The following is a 26594-nucleotide window of genomic DNA, read 5'->3' on the forward strand; positions in this document are numbered from 1 at the left end:
CCTGTCCTACATCTCATCCTAGAAAATACTCAATTAAAACAACTGGAGATTTAACCCATGGAAAAGCTTCAAATTCTGAAAGAAAATGGAAGCTGAGCCTTGTAAAGTTCAATTAGACATAATTGACAACTCGGCATAAATCAGGTCACTTATTTAGGAACTGACAGATTTTTGGCATGTCCCTCATTTTTTTTTAATTAAGTTTTTGATTGCTGGTTTGTTTGTCATTTTATTCAAAGAGCTTTACAAAGACCCTTGTAACTCTACACCTATGGAGAGTTCAAAATTTGCAAGATGCTAATATGTTATCACAGCATATATATATATACAGGCTAAGACATATTAACAACAGAAAAAAAAAAAGCATTTCCAGGTGCATGAGACCTAGGAAAGTATGGAGTTTTTCTATGTGAGAAGTAAATTGATGTTTATATTTTTCCTACTAAATAAGCTTACCCTCTCAATCTGCTGATACAGTTTTACTTGCACAATGCCACCAAATGTAACTGCTAGCACAGGTACTTCTGTACCCAAGAATTGTACCCAGCTGCTGATTCTCCAAGCACAATGGGCTTTATGAGCAAAACGCTTTTACTTGATACTCTAGTTGACGGCTTTTTTGGTGAGGTATTTTGAAAGAAGTCACAGTCCTAAACACTGCTATGTCAGCAAAAGTTTCAGCTAAACCGAAGAAAAAGCACAAGTTGACCATTCAATGCATCACCTATCATTGTTCCCTTTAGCTAGAACATTCACACGATACCAGTTTAGCCAGACTTTTTGGAAATCCAAAAGAAACTCCTAAACAATTCTTTTAATCTGCCTCTTTGCAGTTGGCTAATCTAGCTGTGCCACAACCTGTCAAAAGCTTTGTGTGCTGATCCAGTTAGGCAGCTCTCAAAATGTAGGTCCAATTTTATCTTTTTAAGGCGTTCTCCTAGGCTTCCTACATTTGTTTTCACTTTCCTTTTCTTTATACCATTCTTACAGTACCATCCAGATGGCAAAGAAATGCTCAGCCGTATTTACATAAACACAGTTTCAGACACCAGAGGGTTAGAGAACACATTGCAGGGAAAATAAGGAAGATAAACTTAGCAGCTTTTAGGTGAGTGTAATCAGACAATCTTGCAGACTTTGTTTTTTTCTTTTTTTTTTTTTTTTTATTTAATACACTTTACAAAAGAATGTTATAGTATTATGTAAAAAAAAAGGTCCTCATACCTAACCTTTTAATCTGGAAACAATGAAAAGAACTTAGGAAAAAAGAAACCTGAAAGCAGCAGGCTATGGACTAGCACAGATCAGCACATTTCCATTTATGTCGATGCAGTCAGCCATTTACATCAGGTGAGAACCTGGGCCCCCTGTGGAATTCAGAGCACAATATTAAGCACCAGGCAGATCCGTCGCTGCTGTACACATCACCTGTTTATTCGGTCCCATCCAGCACAGAAGAAATTCCCCAATTTACTGGTGTTTCACTTTGCACTCTCCACAATAGTGCAAATTAAAAGAGAAGACAGAAGGCAGTGAGGATCCAATATGTTCTACTACCAAAATGAACTTTGGATTACTTTGGATCTTTTTATTGGCCTCTCAGTGTGGAATATTTTAGGAGAACGTGGCTCAAATTTATGCCTGGCATAGTTCCATTCACTTCCTGAGAGATTAATTTAGCTCTTTTATTGTTTATGCTGTTTCACACATTGCACATAGGTATCAGCATAAGTCATGAACAGAGACAAAATCATTTACCTAGATCCCTATGTATGCCCTAATTGAATGACAAGCAAAAATGATTGCACGAACTGAATTTATCCAAAATTGTTAGTTTGATTTCAAACCAGCATCGAGAGGAGAGGCAAGCCTACATTATTCTGACCAAACAATATAGCTTGATAGCTCATCTCAGTGTCTAATGAAGTAACGTTTGCATAATGCATGAAGTCCAATTTAGGAAAATTGAAACTGCTTTGCCTTAAAGATGGCCAGATGTTTAGTGAGCATGTGATCAAGTGACAATTTCACCCAGAGAAATGAAGACCAAGACTGAGGCAGATAAGTAATACAGGAGGAAATTTTTCATTTCCATTTGCAGCAGAGAAGACCAGCAAGCAGCTTGGTGATCTCAATTCTTCAATTACTAAAAGCAGTAAAATTAAGTAACTGACATTATTAGACAAAAAGATGTTTTATTACAATATAATAATCTCTATAAATTGAAAGACTAAGGTCATACCTTTCTACAGTTCACAATTTTGATTGCCTTGTAATTCAACCTCAATCTATAAGCCTTCTAGGTAACGGAAAAAACATACTGTGCATGCTGCAGTAAATATACCTCGGGGAAATACCCACCTGAAAAGCCATTTGAAAGCACAGAAATATCAGAGTCTGATATATAGAGTGTGTGTAAGCAGATGGCCGTTATTTCTTTGTGTCAGTTATCCGACACACTTTACCAAACGTGAACTATCAGCCAAAGCTCACTATCCCTTGAGTCCACTAGCTACTGTTACCAAGAATGATTTTGAGATGCAAGGTCTGAAAACAGAGGTAAACAATACAGCCGGAAAAAAATCACAAAATCTTGGGCACACTAGCCCTTTTTCTGATCCGAGAGACACATCGCAAGCTTCAAACCTGTTGAGATGAATATGTTCTGGGTAAAAATAAGTTACACTAATCAACGGACAGTCAAGATAAAGATTAGTATGTACAACTGAATCAGGAAAAGGTGCAATGAAGAGGAAAGGTGATGAGTAGTTACCACTTGCAGAGGTTACCAGGAGCACAAGTTGTAGAGAGACATAAAAGCAATGCCACTACTGAGCTTGTGCTTTCCATATTCAACACAATTACGAAATTTAGTTTCCAGGCTTCTTCTTTTGAAGGTTTTAGTAATCTCTCTCAAGGATAATGACCAGGAGATCTGAAACAGCATGGCTGTCTTACGAAATGTTCTCAAAATAGTAGCCAACCATTTTTGTCTTTCCTCCTTTTTACAATTCACTGTGATGCATCATATTTGTTCTGTTTCTCCCATACAGTCTTCACAAGAACTTTTGGCTTCACAGAAGAATATTAATACAGAAGCAGATGACATAACAGTACAATCATCACTGTGTCTATGTCAAACATGATGAAGTGACTGCTTGACCAAGGTTTTCTCCATTTTTCCAAATATACCTTCTTTATAACAGCTGGTCTAATTTCCTTCCTTCAAACTTTGCTTTTTTAAAACTCAGATCACAACAGGTACAATAACCCTATTATTACAACATTTTTTTTTAAGACCAGAATTCCTATGGAAGAATACTTACAGAAAGTGCCAAGAATTATACAGATTTCTTCTAAATTTCTAATTCCACCTGAATCAAGTATTCACTATCTATGCAAGGAAAATATCAGTGGAGCTCAGACTGATACAAGTATTTAACAACCATTGACATTTATGGTAAGTTAGGCACTGTAAGAAAGAGCTTGACACCTTCATATCTTTGTGAAAATGGCCCTCAATTTGTCAAGTCATATGTATAAGAATTACAACAGGTTAATGTAGCTAGGTATTTAATACTTCCCATGACTAAGTTCCTTAAACACTTTTGAAAGTTCTATTCTCTTTGCAAAACATGCCAATTGCAAGTCAGAGAAAGCAAGAATAGGTTATCCCTCTCCTAAGTCTCCCAAGGAATGCAATTTCCTGGATAAGCTCCGAGCATACACAGCTAGCCTTGGGGTAAGCACAGAAAACAGTCAGAAAGGAAGGTAGCAGCTTCTCACAACAGCCTTGAGAATTTAATCTCTTAGACCCCTGAACAGTTTCCTTATCTTTACCATCTAAAACTTAAAAAAAACCACTTAGTAAAATTATTATATTAACATTAAAATGTTTGTTGCTATTTTTAATGGAGTGACTCTACTTCACTGTAATACCTATGATGTTTAACTAAAACACATCCAAAACTCTATGGTCAAAATTGTCTGCTTCTGTGTAGTATGCAAAAAGCTAATAATAGTTACAAAAACATCTTCCACTCACCAAATTTCTTCAGCATTCAAGGGTTGCAAATGTCACTTGTGGAGCAGGAAAAGAGACACAAGTTTCTGGAGGAGATAGCAGTTTTAAAGGCAGAAAACAGCTTGTCCAACACAGCATATAGCAGAACCACTTGCATCTTACAAGTCTAACGAAAAGCACATGCACAAGAAGACAGAGGTGGAGAGAGCTCTGAGCAAGAAACCTACAAAAACGTACAAAGAACCTAGAATATCACTATTTTTGACCACATAAAAGTCCCTTTTCCAGATCAAGAAAGTAACAAATGAAGACTACAGTGATTTAAAAGGAGAAAAGTGTATGATGTTAACAAAAGGTGTTGGGATATAGATACATCCCTCCATTCTGCAGACCTATTTAATTGCAGAAACCAAGCATTTGTTTTATTCTTCAGTTCTGTGTAGTCACTCAGCAGAAATACCTTGTCTGTACCAGAAAAAGCATGTCTGAAAGTACTTAAGAGTCAAGGGACACCATGCTCACTAAAAAAACTTTATGGAAATGGAATACAAATGGAAATACAAATGGAAATGGAATACAATGGAAATGGAATACAATTCTCTAAACCTTATTTTTCAGCAATGAGACAATAAAGGAAATTATGTCTAATTAGACTAATGACAAGGTCTTATGTGGAAAAAAATTAAGGTACATGGGTTCTTCTGCATTTTATTCATTGTAAGAATGGTGTGAAAAATGAAGGGCATTGTTCTGATATTTAAATGACACTGATGAATAGTATTCATTTGACACTGTCCCGCACAACGTCATTGTCTCTAAATTGGAGAGACATGGATTTGATGGATGGACCACACGATGAATAAGGAATTGGCTGGTTGGTCACACTCAAAGAGTTGTGGTCAATGGCTCGATGTCCAAGTGGAGACCAGTGATGAGTGGCGTTCCTCAGGGGTTGGTATTGGGACTAGCACCGTTTAACACCTTTGTCAGCGACATGGACAGTGGGATCGAGCACACCCTCAGCAACTTTGTGGACGATAGCAAGCTGTGTGGTGCGGTCGACATGCTGGAGGGAAGGGATGCCATCCCGAGGGACCTTGACAGGCTTGAGAGGTGGGCCCGTGCGAACCTCAGGAAGTTCAAAAGGCCAAGTGCAAGGTCCTGCACATGGATCTGGGCAATCCCAAGCACAAATACAGGCTGAGCAGAGAATGGATTGAGAGCAGCCCTGAGGAGAAGGACTTGGGGGTGTTGGTTGACGAGAAGTTCAATGTGTGCTTGCAGCCCAGAAACCCAACTCTATCCTGGGCTGCATCAAAAGAAGCGTGACCAGCAAGTTGAGGGAGGTGATTCTCCCCCTCTACTCTGCTTTTGTGACAGCCCACCTGGAGCACTGCATTCTGGGGCCCCCAACATAAGAAGGACATGGACCTGTTGGAGCGAGTCCTGAGGAGGGCCACAAAGATGATCAGAAGGCTGGAGCACCTCTCCTATGAAGACAGGTTGAGAGAGTTGGGGTTGTTCAGCCTGGAGAAGAGAAGGCTCCGGGCAGACCTTACAGCAGCCTTCCAGTACCTGAAGGGGGCCTACAAGGAAGCTGGAGAGGGACTTTTTACAAGGGCATGTAGTGGTAGGACAAGGGGTAATGGCTTTAAACTGAAAGAGGGTAGATTTAGATTAGATGTAAGGAAGAAATTCTTCACTATGAGGGTGGAGTGAGGCACTGGCACAGGTTGCCCAGAGAAGCTGTGGATGCCCCATGCCTGGAAGTGTTCAAGACCAGGTTGGGTGGGGCTTTGAGCAACCTGGTCTAGTGGAAGGTGTCCCTGCCCATGGCAGGGGGGTTGGAACTAGATGGCCTTTAAGGTCCCTTCCAACCCAAACCATTCTATGATTCTATGATTTTTTTACCAACCAAAAAACCTTACAGAAACATGAAGACTCTTCTGTGACCCAATTAGGGACTATGTGCGGTCACATTGTATTCAGATGTTCCTTCCTAACTACAAGCACATTTGTGATGGCACTGGAATCTATGGTTGCTGTGATGGCTCGGTCTGTATTCCCAAAACTTTATACTATGAAATTTTACAAAAAATTGTCATTAGGACTGCTCTATTATTCACAGAACCAATCAGCAACATTCATCTGCTTCTTGGGTAAATCCATCACTGAAAGAACTAAGGAGGACCAAACTCTTAAAACCATGGTTTAAATTATGTCAATATCATGCAGGAATCCAATAAACAGGTCAACACAAGAGTAATTACTCTTTCATGGAGCAATCACGGAAAGCTCAAGCTCTAAAACAAGGTTGATAAATGCTTCACCACTTAAAAACTAAATTGATTTAGGCAAAAAGACCCTCAATTTACCCTAAAGTAATTCAATATCCTTTGCAGGAATTTAGTATAGCTTTTATGAATTAACTTTCCCAAATGTTGTCAATAAAGAAAGTGAAGCTATGTAGCACTGGATAGACAAGGAAGGCAACTGTTACTTTCTAAAGGAACTGTAATGGTGGGTACCACTTACTGTTAAGCCTAGGATCTGCAGGCCCAATAAATAGGTTATTGAAGTGGGAGAAATCAGGCATAAGAACTGGCATCAGGCTGGAAAGTAGTTTCTTTCCATACTTTATACAAAGCCCAATCCATTCGCTCAAAGATGAGGTACCTGTTACATACTGTAGCACTGTTCAACTATGGAAAAAACATTCAGTCCAGCTGTTCCTCAGATCTTTTTGCAATGCCCATTACTGAGCAGATGAGACATTTCATTCTCCTATATTACTGAAAGTAAATTGCTCATTTGTTACAGACCTTTTGAGACCACACTAAGGCTAAGTCATCCATATTTGACAATCTGCTTGAACTCTGATAAGACAGACTAGCAGACAGAAGATCAGTCCATTACCAAAGACTTGTGACAGAACCTATCATTCCTCCAAGAAGCAAACTGGATTTCCTGCCAATGTAGTAAATCATAGCAATAAGTATTTTACTGCTACACATCACAGTACACAAGCATCGTTACAGAAAAATGAACATTATGCTAGTCCATCCCATTGCACCTCGAACAAGGGCAGCCTAACGCCTTTATCCAAGTGTCTATCAGCTAGGTCATACTTTACTTACACAAAGTGGGGCTCTAGAGGAGACCAAAAGGAGAAGCTGCCAAGGTGATATGTGAAAAAATCAATCCATACTCACTTTTTTCCCTTCAGCTTCCTCCTTTCCACTCTGTTTCACTTTTGAGATTATATTAGCCTCTCACAAGCTCCATGGTGGAACAGAAGTCATAAATAGACTCAAGTTTCAGCTTATTACTACTACCTCCCAGAAACATTTTCACAGCGAGGCATTGACTGCCGCAGCTTGAAGCAAAAAGAATGAGTCTGTATGTGAGGTGATTTTGATTTATCAGCAAAAATCCATGCAGCTTAAAAGTTTTCTATTATTCATACCTTTTTTATCAGGAGTGATGCAAACTTAATGACAGTATATAACTATGCTGTAGAAACAAGAATAGTAACTTGATCATAATCTAGCAAAATGGTTAAGTGTATGATTAGTATCTTAGTCCTCATAAATGAACAGACCCACTCAAACTAAAATTTAATCCAGGACTTACTTGAGTGTTCTCTTAGGTCACAGAGCAAAAAAGAAGCTTGTAAAATTTGCAGGGAAAAATACAAACATCCCAAGGTATTCCATTATTTTAGAGATGAACAGAACTCACCAACTGGAAAACTCACCCCTCAGAAATAACAGAAACCACTTCCCTACACAATTGCTTTACAAATAGACAGCGAGACACAGTTAGAAAAAAACACTCCAAGTTAACAATGAACAACAGGATATCAGGTTTGTGCTGAAATAGTGTCTTCATTATCTTTGAGAAGCCATCTGTAAAGGAAATATTTGGGGCTACACAGTGGGGTGAAAAACAGAAGAAATCTGGATTTAAATTAGCTTTGCCTTATTATGAAAAGATTCACCAGGTTATGTTTCTATAATTGCAGATGCTCCAACAATAGTTTTAACTATCAAGTAAATAGACACAGAGACTAAAAATATGCAAGAAATTCAGACTTAATTATAAGCTCTGAATAATATTTTAGACAAGTCTCCACATCAAGATTATTCTTTTAAATGCCTATCATGTCTAGTCGAGAAGCAAAATGAGCATGTGGGGACTTTGAAACTGAAGTTCTGAGAAGTCTATCAATACATCAAGGGGCAAAAAAAGAGTAAATATTGCTTTTATTCTACAACACTTAATTGAACAAAAGGGAAATACAGTATCCATAAAGATATACAACATAGCCTAGAGAGTGGACACAAAAGAATGAAGTGATGAAACACACAAAAGAAAGACTCTATGAATTACCTTTTCAGATTACCTGAGAATAAATAAATGAGCATATATCCAGCAGATGATAACCAATTAATAGTTTTATGAACAGATAAGTACAGTTTATAAGCTTGTTTCTCACACTGTCTCTTCAACATACTTTCTGTACAGCCGCATTAAAATGAGATTCCAATTGCTAAAACCATATAGAAGTCACATTCTTCCTTCACCAGCAACTTGTGCTGCAGCCTCGGGTTCCCGTAGCTACTCAGTTAAGACTATATGTGTGTACACACAAACACACAGACTTTGATGCTATTAAGATTTAATAGTCTGTGTAATATCAGTGTGTTTGCATTTCTGTCACACAAAGCTACTTCTAGGGGATTTTTTTTTGCCATCAGTTACATCCGATTCCCACTTTGCGTATTGACATGGTCTCTCTCCTTTTTCTGTTCTTTTATACTCAAGCCAGTACTGCTTACCTGTAGAAAACCAGGCTACAGTAAGCCACATTAAGATCTAAGTTTTATAAAGCAACTTATAAACCTTTGCTGTTGTTGACAAGAACTGGGCTGTTGACAAACATTGGAGCATGGATTTTAATGCAAAAGCATATGCTTCCTGGACACCATTTTGAATGGGAAGTGTTAAAAAAAAAGACACTAAGATATGAAAACTGAGTGATCTGGATTTCATACACCTCTTTTACAATACAAAGTTTGGGGAAAAAATAAAAACAAGATCGCAGATGAATTTTCAAATTTAAAAAACTCACTTAGAATACCCCTAACAGCAGTGGAAGCATGTTCATTATGATTACACAGATAACAAAGTTTTTAAATACAGAAAAGGTTGAAAAAAATCTTCCGATAGATATGAATATTGCATCCTATAAGTCAGGGTCTTTAATGACACTGTAACATGAAATGGCAAGTTGCAGATTTCCATAACTTACTTTATGAAGAGATGAAAACCAAGACAAAGGGATATAATATGCACACAGGAAGATCTAATTTGGCTCAGAACAGATGTGTCATTTACTTTTAAATCACAGTTTATGTTTCTTTTAAATCAGTCCAAGCTCACATACTATTATGCTTTTGATAAAGGACAGGCATCAAGGTATTTATGCAATAGATGGCTTTTATCTGTTAAAAAGCCACCCTAAAAATTTTGAATGGGCATTCAAACATCTCAGAGTTTTAAGTTTCAAAATACTCTTGTCTAGTATTAATCATTTCTGTCATTTCATAACATCATGCCATAGCTCAAAATGCTGAAATTACTTTCTTCTTCAAAGCCACTGCCACTTGAGACTACCTCCTCGTATCACTCAGTTCATTATTCAGCCTGCTTTTACTTCTTTATTCTTACACAATTGCTATTTCTTGCTACTTAACACTAGCTTTTTTTAGACTGTGCCCCAAAGAAATCTTCCATGTCACAGACAAAGGAAGAGTCACCACTGTCTATCCAGAAAACAAGTTTCTATTGTCATCATAAAGATGTTATAATGATGAGCCTCTAATAGAAAAGCATCTACATTACCTTCTCACAATCCTGTTTTTTCTGGAAATCTTGAGGTTCTAAATAGGTATTTTTGAAAGCAACTAGGAAATGAATCATTGGTAAGGCCTTTAGGGGAAGTGGCATAAACCCTCTGCAAACAGTCTGGAATACAGGGTGAGGCATATATTCCTGTAGATTACGCCATCTTTGTCACAGAGAACATTATCTTTCCCTTGACTACAAGCCTTTTTGAAGGGATTCCTAACATTTCTTGCACTTGTGGCACATCCAGCCTCAGTCCAAGAGATTTCTTTTTCCTCAGGGCCACAAATATTCATATAAAATTCATCTGAGGTTATCTTTGCTGTAGGTAGGTGTCTGGTAGCAACTGTCTTTTTCCTGACTGTTAAAGAAACAGTGAGATATTAATATTCATACTCAAGTCTAACCATAATTACAACAAAGTTATTGACATCTGAAAAGCTTTGCTCTACAAAATTGGCTTGAACATTCAACTGAACACCCATTGAATAGATAATTTAAAATAAATTATTTTACTTCGTAGGTTTCACCCACAGGATGAAAAGCACTGATGAAAGCTGATAAGAAAATATACCTGTAGAGTTTAATCTCTAGAGAAGCTCCACATGATTTTCCCTCAGAAGTGCTGCAGATTAAGAAAAAAGTGATAGAGCTAAGAGCTAAGTTTGGAAGTACACAGCAGGGAAGTCCTCCTTGTACATGTTGATGATCTCACTCTTGAAATAGAAGAGATAGAAATCAATGTAATCATCTTTCTTTTTGCTCAATCAACTATCATCTTGCCGAGTTGCCTTGACAGAATAGCTCAACTTTTAATAATAATTTAGGGGAGAATAGCTAAAAGTTCCTGTCCTGCTGAGAAATATAGCATATGTAGAATTCTGCAAGAATAATCTTTTTTTTTTTTTCTTCCAGAATACTATTCTAAATTCTGTACATGATTTTCACACACACTCCTCTCCTTTTGAGAGTTCAGTTATATGACAGGAATCAGACTGAAGATGGTCCCTTCCTTCCTCTTCCTCTGCCACAGGTAATTTCCAGCTACTGTTTCTGTTCAGTTGTTTGTGTACCCATGCTCCAGCAGTCCACAGACTACATGAAAAACTGCTTACTTAAAAATAAATAAATGATTTTTTTTAATTATTATTTTTAATTCCAAAAAGTGTTTAATTTTTTTTTCCAGTAGAGCATCACAGAGCTACTGCATACTGCAGCCAAACAGTTGAAATAACACAAATGGGTAGAAAAGTAGCTCCTCTATCAGTTCTGCCACTGGAGACATAAGTTATACAGCACCATAGCTTGTAGGTTTGTGAGGAGGACTTCCCATCTTCATTGTAAATTTGAGACTGCGAACTCATTTCTGCTCTCTCATGTAAGTTTGGACAAACTCCAAAGTAACAGAGCAGAAATTGAGCTTTTGGACAAAAGTTTGCTACATTTGAGTGCCTAATGTTAATCTCCTATATTGATAATTAGGTTTGAGAACAGAAGTAAAACTCAAAAGTGCTTGGCTAGTTCAGATTCAGTTTCAGTGGGATATACTGTCCACAAGCATATCTGAAACAAGGTCTATTTGTATTCAAAAGTTTAAATATAGCTTTAAGCTGACTTGAGTCCTTAAAACTTCAGGTACCTACATTTTATGTTTCATCATTGTTTTATTTATCATTCTGCCCGTACAGATTATATGTAGTATTTTTCAGCAGTAACCAAGAAATATCTCTATGCCATACACTCATTAACTATCCTAATAAGAATGTCTACTATCAAAGAGATATAGTATGCATTTTTTAAATTGATATATTGGTGCATCTTTCCATCTTGGTGCTATAAGATATCCTGAACTCAAAGTTAAGGGATAAGTAAACTAGGCATGTTTTGACTGTGCCATAATAATCTTCCAAGAACCACTGGTTCCTTCTATTATTATTTTTTCCTTCTTCCTACCTGAAGCCGTTCCAATCAAATGCTTTCTTAATAATTATTCCACATACATTTCCAGTACCCCAAATGTTACTCACAAGCTAATTCAGAGAGGCAAAGAGCAAAAAGACTTTGAAAAGTAAGCATCCTCACCATTGTCCCCATGGCTTTTGAACAAAGTACCCATTCCTAGAGTATATGTAAATGCAAGCCAGAGGACCATAAGCAGAATAGATCTTCCGATAAATCATTCCCTGGACAAGTCATTTTGGTACAGAAAAGGGCAAGATAATTAGCTATTTATTAGTTCAAGAATGGAGCAGGTACTCCCATTGCTTGACATTGAGTGCTTCACATGAAATATGACCAATACATTTCACACTCTTTGAGTATGTGGCCAAGTTGTTCCCAGCACAAAATTTGTTCTGTCTTTACTTGCCAGATTTCCCATTGCCAGGGGGCATAAGAGTCTCTGACCAAATACTGGGAGTATTTGACATGCTGCAATAATTTACACTCTCCCATATACATAGGCAAAACCAAACAATCAATCTGGCTGAATGACCACCTTTCAAATTCAGGAGCTTTTGTTCCAAAAATACAAAACATACATGCATTGAATTTATTAGATTCTTATATGACCATTGTACACAGCAGTCTTTGAATGTCATTGGGAACAAGAGAAAGTCATTGCTTTGAAGAGGTTAGTATAAGAGCTTTAAGTAAATTAAAATATTAGCATGTCCTCCATTTCCAAGTTGCATTAAGAAAAAATTCAGCCTAGTTTACAAAGAGGAATACTGTGCTGAATTCAAACTTGAAGTTGCACGAGCAGCCACAGTAACCCATACCTCCATAGCTACATAAACAACCAGTTTGCTTTCTAAATATGAATGTGTTGCTGCAGTACTGAGGAAAGTCCTGGAGTTAAGAAGACTACAACAACTGACCAACTGTTATGTTTTGCTAGGTTCACTATTGTCACACTATCACACAGAGTCTTTCAGTTTCTCCTGCCTTTACACATGCAGTACAGCTACGTGTAACTTCTTCAAATTTATACTTTAAGGCTAAAGATTGCTGATAACTCAGTGAAAGAAAAGTAACCACTGAAGAGATGATGAATATCAAATAAATATACTGATAGTATGTGATGACTCTCATTAACCTCACATTATGAAGCTCTGTATATTTGATTGATTCTTGAAACATTAATTCAAGACTTTTCTTGACAATAGCTTTGCTTCATACTTATTTTTTCCTAAGATGGCTATTTTACCATTCAAGATCTACCAGCATTTTGTGGTAGACAACACAGTATAATATTGCTTGTAGGTTTGTTCTTCTCTTGAAGAGACACAAAAGAGTCATCCGAAAAACAGAGTTATAGCTGAAAACAGAACTAAATCAGCAATCAAAACAATTTATGCCAGTGGTATTTATTGTCTTTTTCAAAAGCTTGTATTGATGCCAAGACCAGCAGTTCAGATAAAAATCTTTGTTAGCAAGTCACTTACCATATTTATTGATGATACAGGACCAATGCTGTTGACATAAATGTCAACATCAATAACTGTTGGTTTTACTGTGAAGAAAAAAAAATTAATATTATTTTGCAGAAAACATCAGTAATCACTTTAAATATTTTCTTCCCCGATAACTATAAGGTCTACTCTTCAGGTAGAACTACTGAGAAATATGGATTATGTATTTTTCAGGAAGACAAGGTTCTTTTCCTTCTACCCAACAAAAATTGATGTAAATTACAGCCTGTACCACTTTATCATCACGATCCCTATTTATATCAATGGCAATTTGTTAAAGAAACTTTCAGTGCTAAGCACAGTGGCTCAAAGTCAAAACCTAAGATGACTGACATGAAACTAGAAATAATGCAGCATAAAACTTTTTCCCATTGCCTCAACACGCAGGTCCTTTAGCATGTTTGTTCCACAACAAAAAATCTTTCCAGATTTTCTCATCTCATCAGCCCTGAAATCATACTAACTTAGAGTAAAATCACTATGAAATCCACTTAGCTAAACCTAAGCAACTCTTCTCCTTTCAATTTAGACTCATTCCCTTCAGCCCACATTGCCTTTGCACTCATTCATCCAAAGGTTTTTGAATTTGATTTGGTTTAGTCAATGCAAGTTTCTCACAAGATCTTCCATGTTTGCAGACTTCAGGGACTTAATAGGCCAGGACAAGCTCCGTACTCCTTTCTTTAGCTGAGGCTACTAGGATTTATCTTCCTTTTAGCATCTTTGGCGTCAGTGTACCCACTGAACATTATTCAGCTCTTATTGGTGACATAGCCTAACTTTAAAATAATGCCACTCTTACACTGAAAGGCACGTTGGTTTTTTTACTTATACTGCCCTCGTTCTGACCCCCCAGGGTACACATTAACCTCTAAATTGAGATCTAAACTGGTGTTTTACTTTCTCCAGGGTTAGCCAACCCAAAACTAAGTAAGTATAAATCCTGTTCTAACCTGCATAGTCAGAATTGATGCAAACTTGGCTCTAGTAGGCCAACAGCTTCTGTTAGACATCTCCCTTTCCCATAGAGGCACCTTCAAAAATCTCGAGAGCGCAATTCAAACTACTGAAGTTTGGGAACTATGCTGAACTCAGGACTTTTTTTCACCAATCTCCAAGCCCCCTAGAACAAGGAAAGGCAGGTACATCAGCCACTCAAAACTCAGAGAGCTTTCCTCAGGGAAGCCACTGAGCAGAGAAGTGAGGAACAGTTAAATACCACGGTTCTGTGGGAAGCTTCTCTCAGGTGGATAACAGTTAATTTGTCTAAAACTTAAGAAGCCATCCGGCACAAAGCTGAAGATAGACAGGAATCTTCACATGTAAAGATGAATAATTTTTGCCCACATGCCCCAAATTTCAGACTAACAATGAGATGCCAAGGAGTTTTAAAGTACCTGAAAAGTTAGATGATTCTGGAAAAAATAGGCAGGCTGGCTTGTCATGTAAGACTTTGGTATGCACATATCATTAGGAAGACTAGATCTAATGTTGCAAAAACAGACATTAAAGTGGGTACAAATAGTGGTTAAAGACGATAACCATTCTCTCTAATTCATTAAGTACCACACACTTCTTTGACTGCATATGGTCAGAACATCCAGCATTATTTAAGGTCATGGTTTCAAGTTGTCTGAAGTACTGGCTTATAAACTCACATCTTTCCTTCAGGAAAAGAAAACCGGAACTCAGCTGAACAAGCACAACTGATTAATGCAACTCTAACTGTACTCAGCTAATAACTAAATAGGAGTCTAGAAGCTTCTGGTAATGAGACTTGCCTCAAAATGCAGTAATAAATGTCATTACATAGGAATTGGTAATAGCAGGGAACTACAGCTACCTCTTTTACCAAGATAGCATACATGGAATAAAGGGCTCAGATCTTTTTAGGGCTTATGCACATATCTAGCTGGAAGTTCAACACTAAGGAGTTCTGGTGAACATTAATGGGACCAGACTTAGTGATGTAAATTGGCATGCAATTGAATCTTGGCAGGATCAGGGACAAAGTTCAGGACCAGAACACAGTGCTTGGAATCCATTTTTGTTTAATCATTGCAGTTAAGTATATAAATAGATTATGAGATGATCATTTTTCCTGAATGTGCTGGGCCAAATTCTCTTCCAGTGCAAAAAAATGAAGCACTGCTTGTTAATGCTGAAGAGAATTTGGTCTTACTCACAATAAAGGTCTAATCTTGAAGCAGAAGAAAACTAAGCAGCAGCCACTTCTTTTGTCAAATTAAATCAGCATCTAGCCTCAGATATGGCCAGTGAAATTCAAATTAAAAATAAAAATTAAAAAAAAATACAGGTAAGCTATTATATCACTACAACAACAAAAAAGACTGAAAGTTCCTTTGAATGATATTTTGTTTTCCTAGGCAGAGGCAGAAAATACAACTGTAGTACGATTGTATGGTAAATATGTCTTCTGGTTTTGAAAGAACAGACAGAAGAGTACAGTTCTTGTTGCATGTGGTTTCTCATGGATATAAACAGATATAACCTGGGAGAACCATCAGATATAAATCTTAGATTTCTTATCATAGAATTTTAATTCAAAATACCACCCATAATGAGGCAAAGATTTTAAGATTACTTCATCCAAAATGCATTACGAAAAAGAAAATAACTGAGTCTTAAAGTTATCATGTCTTATTAGAAAGAACTCACCCTCTACCAGTCTTCAAAATAAACTGAGTTTTATGGAAGACATAAATAGTTACATTACCAATTTTTTCAAGGCCTGCTCAGTTTTTCTGTATACTACATGCATTTGTGAACACTCAGTTTATGGACTGATTTAAGCCATGCATGGAGTTGCTGAGCTGCAGACGGAGCCTTTTTTTTTGCACTAAGAAAGTCCTCACAGTCTTGTTGATTGAACAACAAAAGTGTTAATACCTCACTAAAAGTTGGCAGTAAGATTACAAATGGATACACAGCTCCAGTACCATTTTGATATCGGCATCAGCCCAAAATAGTTCTAAAGAGCTGTCAGAAACTTAGAAAAATTATTGGCAGAACCATGCATGTATGACATGCAGAAGAGCAATTAAAGGTTGTCAACAAATGTATCAACCTTCTCAAAGTTCTTTGAAATATTCTTTAATATATGGTAGTTAACTTTCCCTAAAAGACAATGTAAGCACATCCACGTAACTGCAGTGTTACGCTGCTACACAGTGCTATCTAAGGTTAGCTAACTGCTTATCACAATCATTTCATCTTCAAACATTGGTTTTAATTGAGGAGGGGATTTATCAAGCCAATCAAAATATCTGCAGACAAAACAAAGGTCACGCCAATATTTAGCTAATAATCCCCATATGATACAAATGCCATGGCTTTGAGACAGAAAGAGTGTTTGTTTATATTCCAGTCAGCCTTGTGATTATCACATTGCAAAGACACATCCCAGTCAAATTTGCCTACAAACTTTAGACAGTTCAAAAGACGCCTAGCCACAGGAGTTGTGAGTTCAACGCTGCCTGCAAACCTCACTTAAGAAGCCAGATGAACACTTAGCCAGTTAGTGTAAAGCTAGGTCAGGTATGTCTGGACAACAACAAAACACAGAAACAGTTAGCATAATGCCCTGATCATAAATACCCATGCAGGCCGACTATAGGATTTGTGTAGTCTTGCTTTATAGACTTACACTGGTGAAATAAACAGTACCTGAGCTTGAATCCCATTAAAATCCGTGAAGACTTTACTCTTGGACATATGCAAGCTGTATGTAAAAAACTTGACTGATAAATCAGGAAAATTTTAAAATACTTTTGAGGAAATGAACAAAGGGATTGTTATACAATTTCACAAGTCATGTAGGGAAAAATTCTGCAATAAGTTTCTGACATTTTATTATGCTTATTTAGTACTTTGAATTATCCTGTCCTTTAAAAATATCTCTTAATTTTTGATAGATCTCCGCTATTCAGAATTGATGCTTATTTCATGAATGAAACCACTTTGCTTGCTTCCTACAGAAAGCTTCCTCCACATTTGAAGTCTGTCCAAATAACATTTATGTTTCTGCACAAATCATAAATATTTAGAATTATTTCTGAAAGTTTAATGTTTAGAAATATTTTTATTGGAAGCTCATTTAAACATAAGTAGAATTACCCAAGCTCTCATAAATTTTAAAATAAAATTAAAATTAATTTTTGTTGAGAGTTAACCGTTCTCACATTTTTCAAGCAACTCCCAGGTCTAAATTATTCTGGTTTTACCCAAAACAGTGGTGGTAAAAATATTATGGATCAATATACAGTATTTATATAAGCAAAGCAATTAGCACTAAATTTTTAGAAAGCACACAACCACATAACAAACACAATATGAGCTCTGTTCCAGAAATACACCACCACTTAAACTCTGTCTAAGTTCCACAAGACTTCTGAAGGCAAAAAACTAACAAGATTGGCTCTATGGTAATGAGATATTTTTTTAAATTACTCTATAATGATATTTTACATTATCTCATTAGCACATAAATTGCTATTTTTAAATTGGGATAAAGCTGTAATAAATCATTACACAGTCATGGGTAACCATGTTAGTAGTGATTATAGTGTTAATGTTTACTTTGTGTTAGTGATGATGACTATTAGTATTTTCCTACATGACCTTATAGGCCACATCTAATTACCTGTTTGTTCCTGTAAAACAAACTGCTATGCTAACAAGTCACTTTTCAGGGGTAATTGTGGTCAGCTAAAACTTCTATATTTTAGGACAAATTACCACATTTGAAGAAAGACATAGTAACAGGAAGTGTTGAGTCACCATCCCTGGAGGTATTTAAAGGACGTGTAGATGTGGCACTTACGTGGTGGAATTGGCAGTGTTAGGTTTACAGTTGGACTCAATGATCTTAAAGGTCTTTTCCAACCTAAGTTATTCTATGATTCTATTCTACGATTCTACGAAGGTATCAGTAAGGAAAATAAAATTCTTCCTGCACAGAAAAGAATGAACAGATAGAAGTCAAAGCTCTTCACTTAGTACAGCCTGAGAAACTCTGACAGAACTGTCATCCCTATGTTTTTAGGATCAAACTACCGAAACGGGACTGCAAATGAAAATCAAAAGATAATGAAAAATTGGGTGCAGACTTGAAATAAAGTTTGGATGACAGAGATATCAGGATGAGAACACAGTCTTCTGAACAGGATATTTTATTCACATGCTAGGTTTTGTTGCCATTCTGTCCAGGAGTGTGAATGACAGCGTGCACATAAATGGACTCCTCAATTAACTACAAATCACTTTTATTCTTCATATCCCACCATCACCATCAATCAATCTTCAGCACTTTTATCTTTCATTTACCTTTCCCTAAAGCACAAGCTGTAATTTTCCCAGTATTATGTTGTTTGGGAATGAAAACTGTAGATCTTAATGGTTAGGCTGGTTTTACAATCAATCCCTAAAGTTTCCATTCTTGTTTTACTTATATGCATAGGAGGGGGGAGTTCCTTATTGTTCATAAGACTGAACAATAACAGAATTTGATCTTGAAAAGTCTAGCAAGCTAGCAACCAAGGTCTGGATGAACAATAGCAGTCATAAGAAAACGACACAATTGCAAAAAAGAGCAACAATATTTTAAAATAATACGTGCAGAAAGTTTTCCTTGTTTAAAGATGACAGAATAATTTATTAGTTTGTGCCACAACCTCAGAAAGGCAACTGTAGCACTGTACATCTGCCCAATTTACAAATACTTGCTCAGAATCCTCTTTAGTAAAAAAAAAAAGACTTCTAAATACACTTCTGCACTTGGAAGAGCCAGCATAGTCTAGGTAATCACAGAAGGCAGGAGAGAGAAGAGAGGGATTTTCTTATGTAATTCATATCTCAGACTTTTCCTGACTCTTACCTAAATTTCAATCCATGGCATCCCAAAAGTCTGTATGCTATACTCCCAACCTCCTCTCAAATTTCTTAGGTGAAGTTATGGAAAAGAAAGAGAAAATAAGAACTGGCAGCTCCTACATATAGTTTTGGATCTGACAGTTTAGATGAAGAATTAGGCAAACTGTCAACCAAACTTTCCTTCCTACAATGCCATTCAAGAAAAATATGCAGTCTGAGTTTGTATCAAGTCATTTCAGCAAGTAATCACTGTCAGGAAATAAAACTCTAAATAAGAGTTATCATCTGTGTAAATGAACCATTTACATTCACAAAGAGAAGGTTGTATTATAAGGGACTTGCTGTTAAGTACTCAGGTAAAAGGCCTCTCTCTCCAAAACACAACCAGTACATCTTTGTCAACCCAACAGTCTACGTGCAAGACATAAACATTGCAAAGATACAAGTGGCTCATTAGAAATGAGACAAAAGAGCAGTTTTATCTGCAAAGAACTGTATTACTTGGGTTAAATTATGAGATTAGTTTCAGAAAAACAAAGTGTTTGAATACTGAAATATTTCTATATATTGAAGTACTGTAAGCTTCAAATTAAAGTGTTGCTTTCCAGCATTTCATTTAAATTAGGTGTTCTAAAAAAATGAAACAAAAAAGAAAAAAAAAATCTGTAAAATAATTGAAAAAATAAACCCACTTTTTTTTTTTAAGCAGAAACATTAAATGTTTCTGCAGGGTTGCTGCATTGGAATAAAATTTCTCTACGTATTCTTTTAGTATGACACATTAAGAGTTGTAACGGAGAGAAAGATGAGTAAAAAGTAGGGTGTTTCCCCTAACAGTTGAGAAGCTGTGAACCAAACCAGTCAGAAACCAAAGTCAGAAATTCCCCTTTACTCAGCTCCATGGTAAGCGATTAGAAAAGCAGAATGTAGGCATGAAAAAACTCACTGTCAACAACCTATCCTGATCGGAAATGTTCCTATGCTAGATTTTGAAAGAGCCTATGTTTGATGCACTATACTGGCACCAGACGAGGATTAGGTGCAACCAACCTATTTATTTATGTCATGTTTTAAAACTCAAACATGGATCACAGTTTTCAAAATGTAAAACTTAAGACTTTGGAGTGGCCAGAGATTAGTTTATCCTACACTTATTAGCCTTGCTATTAATATTCTAGAAATGTTCATGGCAAAGTCTGCAGAAGAAAGCGTCAATTATTGAACATGCTAGAGAATTAGAACTCCTGCAGACAAACATAATGCATGGGAGATAACTGGCGCTAAAATAGTCTTCATATTCACTGTCTTACTTATGGAAATGGACAGTTAATGGATTTCCAGTTTGGTGGCTGAATCAGAACAAAAGTTTTCTGAAATAAAGACAATCCATTTTCCTTTCCCAAAAAAAGAAAAAGGGAAGTATCAATGACAAAAATTAAAACATTTCTGATTTTTTTCTTTGATCTTCTTCAGCCCCTGAGCTCTCATTATATTCAGTCCTGTTTCCTAGCTGAGTCTTAGCCATAGCACTCCACATCCTCACCAATGGGTTATTCAAGTTTCTTCTTCCTAAGTTAGACCAAACTCCACAATCTTGTGGCCAAGACTACAAAAGTTGGATCCAGGACTATGGCTTTCCCCTCCTGAGTGCTGCCGTAATACAAACAGATGTTACTCCCTCTCTCCTTCCCATTGTGTAGTACTTTTACACACTGGTTAGCTCCCCAGGTACAACTGTCTATAATCAATCCCTAAGTGACAACTGTCTCTCTCACTACTTCCTGCTATAAGATGTCTGACATTGTCTCTCGTAGGCTAGCACGAAAAAAGACTTAGAGCAGGAAGTAGTAATTTGACCTTGCATGACAGTTTACAGCTTTCTCTGCACTATGATCTGGGAAATATTTTGATCTGTGAGGCAATAAGCAACCCTCTGTCACCACATATGGGGAAACCTTGCTGGAGCTAATTTAAAGAGTATCAGGTGTGGCAATCAGCAGCTAGCAAAAATAACTTAACGGCCACAGTGGTAATAGCCTGTGGTGCACTTCAGGGTTCATTTCTGTGTGGCCTGCTAGAAGGCAGGTCAGACAGAAGAAAGGTTGTGATACAGCTTCAGAATTCAAGGTTTTCATTAGGATTGTGCTTGAAAATGCACATCTCCTTTAAAAAGAAACAGAATAAAAGTTGTGCCCGCTCACCCAACAGATCTGCTCCTTGCATACACTGAGAAACTGCTTAAATTAGTTACAGAGAGAACTTTTAACTGCTTAAAAAGAGAATTGCTGTTAAACCCTGCCAAGCCACTACAGTAAAGCATGTCAGACAGAACTTACTCTTCTGTGTTTGCCGACACAAATGAGCCCACCTATTTCTACCAGCTACACTTGTACGAAGGTACTCAAGGCACTGAGATTTGCACAGCTGTTTGTGAGACTGCTCTCATCTTCAGAAATTTGCCTAACAGTTATAAAGACACCTGAGGAGCAAAGAAAAACAGCTGGACTCTCAAGACAGCTAGAACTGTCAGAGTCAGAAGGTATATAGGCATTGAATTAGGGGTGTATGTATGTGTACATATACATATATATACACACGTATATACCTGTATGCATATACACTTTCATATTTCAGAGTGAACTTATTTGGGCTTATAAATACACAATAAATACAGGGGACCACTAGAGGCTGTACAAATATCTAGAGGACCCAAGAGTAATCTTGTTACTGCAGTATAATCAAAAAGGAGGGAAAATCAGGCATTAGTGGTGAAAGCACCTCAGAACACAAGCTGATGAAGCTTTCTTCAATATGTGCAGTTCATAGCCTTCCCTAATATAGTGATACATATGAGAAACAGAGGATGCAAACATGCAATACAAATTATCCTACTACTTCCTCCTACCCTTTCAGTGAATAATATCAGTAAAATCAGTATTATTCATGCTTGTTCTGTCTCTCCCATAATGCTCTTGCTTCAAGTCTGATTTGATGTCAGCTTGACTTTTTTTTTTATAAAGTAAGAAGGCAGGCAGCTTAGAAACCAAGTGATAGAAAGTATAGGAAAAATAAATTAATATGATAAACTACCACATTTATACAAGTCTTCTATTGCATTAAAAATGGAATTCAGTCTTTTCAGTTCTGGCTGACCACTATGAGAAGTATCTGACTTACTGTCAGCTAAGTAACTTGGAGACACAGGAAGTTCTGTCTTGTAACTTTCTGTTCCTTGATTTGGCTTTTTATCTTATTTTAACTTAATTTCTAATACTCATGATCACACTCTACTTTCAATTTCCGTGGATAGTTTGAGTACATTAGAGTGTAGTCCCTTCTAGTTGGCTTTTCTCTTACCAGCATTATTTTGCTCCAGCTTCTGAACTAGAAATTAATTGAAAGTATTAAACTTTCCCTGGCAGAGTATAAATAACTGCAAAGAGCATTGGTACAGCCTGAAATGCAGAGGAAATAACTTCTATGGGTTTTTTCTATGATTTTTTAGGCATTTTTTAAAAATGCTAGAACAGAAATTTATCACTTTCCTAATACCATTTGCTTACATTAGGAACACCATGGGGAAAGATAATGGGCAGCAGTTATGTCTGTTTGTACCTAATAAGTGTGTGTAGCTCCTTATTCTAGTCCTGTTGTGTTGTGGGGAAGGTATTTCAGGAGCTGGGGAAAAGGGCAGGTAATCACAGGAAGGCTGGAGAGCACATGGTCAGACTGCAGGATGTGTGTTTTAGAATATCCTCTGCAATTAAATTACAGTGCCAAGGTAACTGACTGCTTGTTAGAGATGCTCAGGGAACGGTTTTGTTCTCTAAAAATTACTGGTGAAAGAAAATGTTTTCTTTCACTATAGCAGGTTGAGATAAAGAGGGAGCTTGGAGTTTAGCTCAGTTTATGAACTGATCTTAACAATACTATTGCCTTGTCGTCACTGAAATTTTGGCCCACAGTAGTTATTGCTTCTTAATGAACAAGAGGCAAACAGATCTTTCTTTGAGGTAAGCAAACCAGCTACCAAAAGGCAACTCTTAAGACTTAATGCTCTTCATGCTCCAAATGAGTACTGCAGCTCTAAGCCTGGTCTAGGGTGAGATTTTTTTCCTCCTGCTACTAATGTCACATTTCAGAAACCTCTCACATACTAACTTTTTTGGTGGGTAAGATGACTTTCACAATGAAAAGAAAAGATAGCATATTATCTTCCACATGTAAAGCTCACTAAGGGAATGTGATTGGCAAAACCTTCACTTTGGAAGAATACACTGTTACAAACTTTCTGTCTGTTTAAAGCAACATCATTCCATATGAAGATAAGCATGAAACAATGTACGGTAATTAAGGTAGCTTTTATTTTCCAGGACTCCATTGTGGACTAAGCTGACCATTAAGGAAGGTGAGAGGGGAGGTTTCACTGAAGTAAACTGACTTTGAAGGAAATGTGTTTTGTCATGTGCTAATTAATTTACCTGTCGTTTCTTTCATTGTGTTTTTTTTAAATGTAACAAATTTTAAATCAGTTAATCAAAAACAGAGCAATGGCAAAAACCTGGTTTATTAAGAGAACCTAAGTAAGACTGAGATTTTTCTAGCTGTAATTATCATCATTCTACTCTGTGGCCTGTTGGTTTGCCAATTATTTCTGTTCTCATTTTATTAATAAAGAGGAAGTAAAATTTCAGGGCCAGAACTTAGTCCTACTAAATGTCAGGACTTTTCCCCCAGTGTGACATGGGGGAAAAAAAAATCACTCTACCTGTCTATGGAAGAGATTTTAAGACCTTCATAGTGCAGAACGGGTTTATTTGTTATCTGGGACTGGTGCCTTTTATACCATGCAACAGACCCACGATTCTCAGCCCTATAATTCTAGCTGGTAAAAAGTGGGTGGAAAAGACGCTTTGTCTCCATAAAACACTTTTCTTTTTCATCTAATCAGTACACCAGTATAAGCTGTTCAGTGTGAGGTGCTTTCTTTTCTTTCTTTTTCTTTTTTCAATTCCAAAAGGCGTGTATGTTCTGTGGTATAATGGAAAACTGCCAGATGCCACCATTAAAATGAAAACCCTCACAAGCTGTGATAGTTATGGAGACAAGAATTCTGCCAACTGTGTGACCACGGGGGATGCAGTCAGACATTCCCCTGCTGGTAGAACACTGCTTTGTTTCCAAAGACCAAAGGCTCCTTGTAGCTAGACGGGTCCTGTTGAGGTGTCAGGTTGCTGATAGCCTTCACAGGGTAACTATTCTGCTTAATACTTAGGTTGTTCAACCCACTCTTTCAAAGTCCTGGCTTGGAACCTTTCAGGTTATGCCTGTACTGCTGAGTGTAGATTGAGCATATGACTTGACCGACAGTCATTTACATGAAAGCCTAGGCCAAGCAAAGGCCAGCGTAAGAAAAAAAAAGAAAGGAAAGAGCAAGTCCTGCCCTCGCATCTTAGCATTGACCTACACGCTCTTTACAGTGGTTTAGATGGGCTGGATGGGAGAGGAGGAAGGAGGGTGGGTGAACGTCTGTTCACAGGAGTTCATTCATGGATGGATATACTCCTGACCTGGAGGTGACGTGATTACTGAAGTACTCAGTGCCCATAATATGGCAAGTGGGCACTCAGAATATGCCTGTACAGTGCCAGGTAGTACCTGGACATACCTGAGCTAGCTGAAACATCAGCTGCCCTGGGAAGGATGAAAGACCACAGTAAAGTCACTGCCCGGGCCAGCATGCACTTCAATATACCTTCTATTTGCCACAGTCTTCTCCTTCTCCTCATGGCTTTTGGCTTGCAAAAGTGTATTCCCAAGTGATCTAAAAATTGCAATCCTAACCCTTGAAAGTGCAAAGAGGTCAGTATTTTCCTAGGCTCTTCTGACTTCATTCAGAGAGAAGATCATTTCTTCAGGAGCATTGCTAAAGTTATCCACCGTTAGAAATAGTGGCTTTGCAATAAAGGATTGGAAAACTGAGTGAAGAGTGATGTGGCATGAAACGGTGAGCATCCCCTGTCCTGCGGGACAGCTGATTCGCTTACAGGCAGCACTGCACAAATGTAGTGGCCCTAATAAGTAGCTGACTGCATGTTAGTCCTGCATTTAACCCTCAACGTCTTTTATTGGCTGCACTTCTGCTTGATTCTGACAATTACTTCTCTCTTCCTCCACTGGTTTATTCCATGTTTTCTATAAATTTCAAAACATGCATTTTCTTATTGTATGCTCTATGTCACCTGGTCCACTACTGTTTTTCCTAGTGCTTTAACTGATATGTATTAATGGATTTGTATTAATACTGGGGCCTTCAGGGCAGGAACACAGTTCAGTTGTCAACCATCTAGTTTGGAGGATAACCTTCTCCCAGATGGAAAGGAAGATGTGCTGGTGTGTGAGGAACCGGCGGGCAATTCAGGGAAGTTAGATATAATGCCTGATTCTCTAACATTCCCGTCATGTCCTCCTTGACAAATGCAGCAGCTCCTCAGCTTCAAAAGGGCAATGTTATTTATCTGCATCAAAGGTAGGAGAGGAGGGAAGAGGGACCAGAGAAGGAAGCAGAGGTGAACTAACTTCTCTAGGGTCTGAACAACACTCAGCTCAAGTTCTGAAATAGCCAGATTCCTATCAAAGAGAAAAATGGCCTCGGACTGAGATGCTTGACAGAAATAGATAGATGTATTGAGAACTGTAAAATCTCTGTTTGGTACGATATATGAGGAGCTGTGTAAATTTAACTCCTTTCTCTAAAATAGGATTTATGCAAGTTTGTGGAGGGACAGAAGGAATTATTTTGGTAACAATGATTTTCCAGTGTTGTAAGATATGTCTGACCTCTACTGATTTTATGGCAACTGACACAGGGACTTTGAATGATTACTTTGCCCCACATAGGCATAACATAATTTACTCTGCCTGAAGTCAGTGATCTAGGACATGGTGTACAAAGTAAAATAAAGAATTTGTCTGAGAATGTCTTCCAGATGTTGATATGGGTGGGGAAATGCATTAAAGCACTTCTCCATCAGATATTAAAGATCAGCTAAATCCAGTATGACAAACTAAGAGAGAGAGAGAGAGAGAGAGAGAAATGTCACTCTGTGTTAAAAACAGACACATCTATCAAATACGATCTTTGAAAATACCACAGAAAATCAAAGTAATAGTTACAGAAAAGAACCCAACACTTTCTTTTCACTTATAATCAGTGGTAGGAATTCTCCCTCTAATCTCTGCAAGAATTTAAGAAAGGCAAATTATATTAGGTGGTTGTTTTGAGCTTTCCCTGT

General features: G+C 37.4%; 1 protein-coding gene across 1 annotated transcript in view; it reads right to left on the bottom strand.

The window, feature by feature from the left end:
- Window positions 1–26594, bottom strand: part of GABRG3 (gamma-aminobutyric acid type A receptor subunit gamma3) — a 341124-nt gene that overhangs the window by 309272 nt on the left and 5258 nt on the right. Inside the window, exon 3 of the mRNA XM_075134904.1 lies at window positions 13381–13448. Within this exon, the coding sequence (XP_074991005.1) occupies window positions 13381–13448 (68 nt within the window). The remainder of the gene's footprint in view (window positions 1–13380; window positions 13449–26594) is intronic.

Source organism: Calonectris borealis, chromosome 1 (assembly GCF_964195595.1).
Source record: "Calonectris borealis chromosome 1, bCalBor7.hap1.2, whole genome shotgun sequence".
In the NCBI taxonomy this organism is placed as follows: Eukaryota; Metazoa; Chordata; class Aves; order Procellariiformes; family Procellariidae; genus Calonectris; species Calonectris borealis.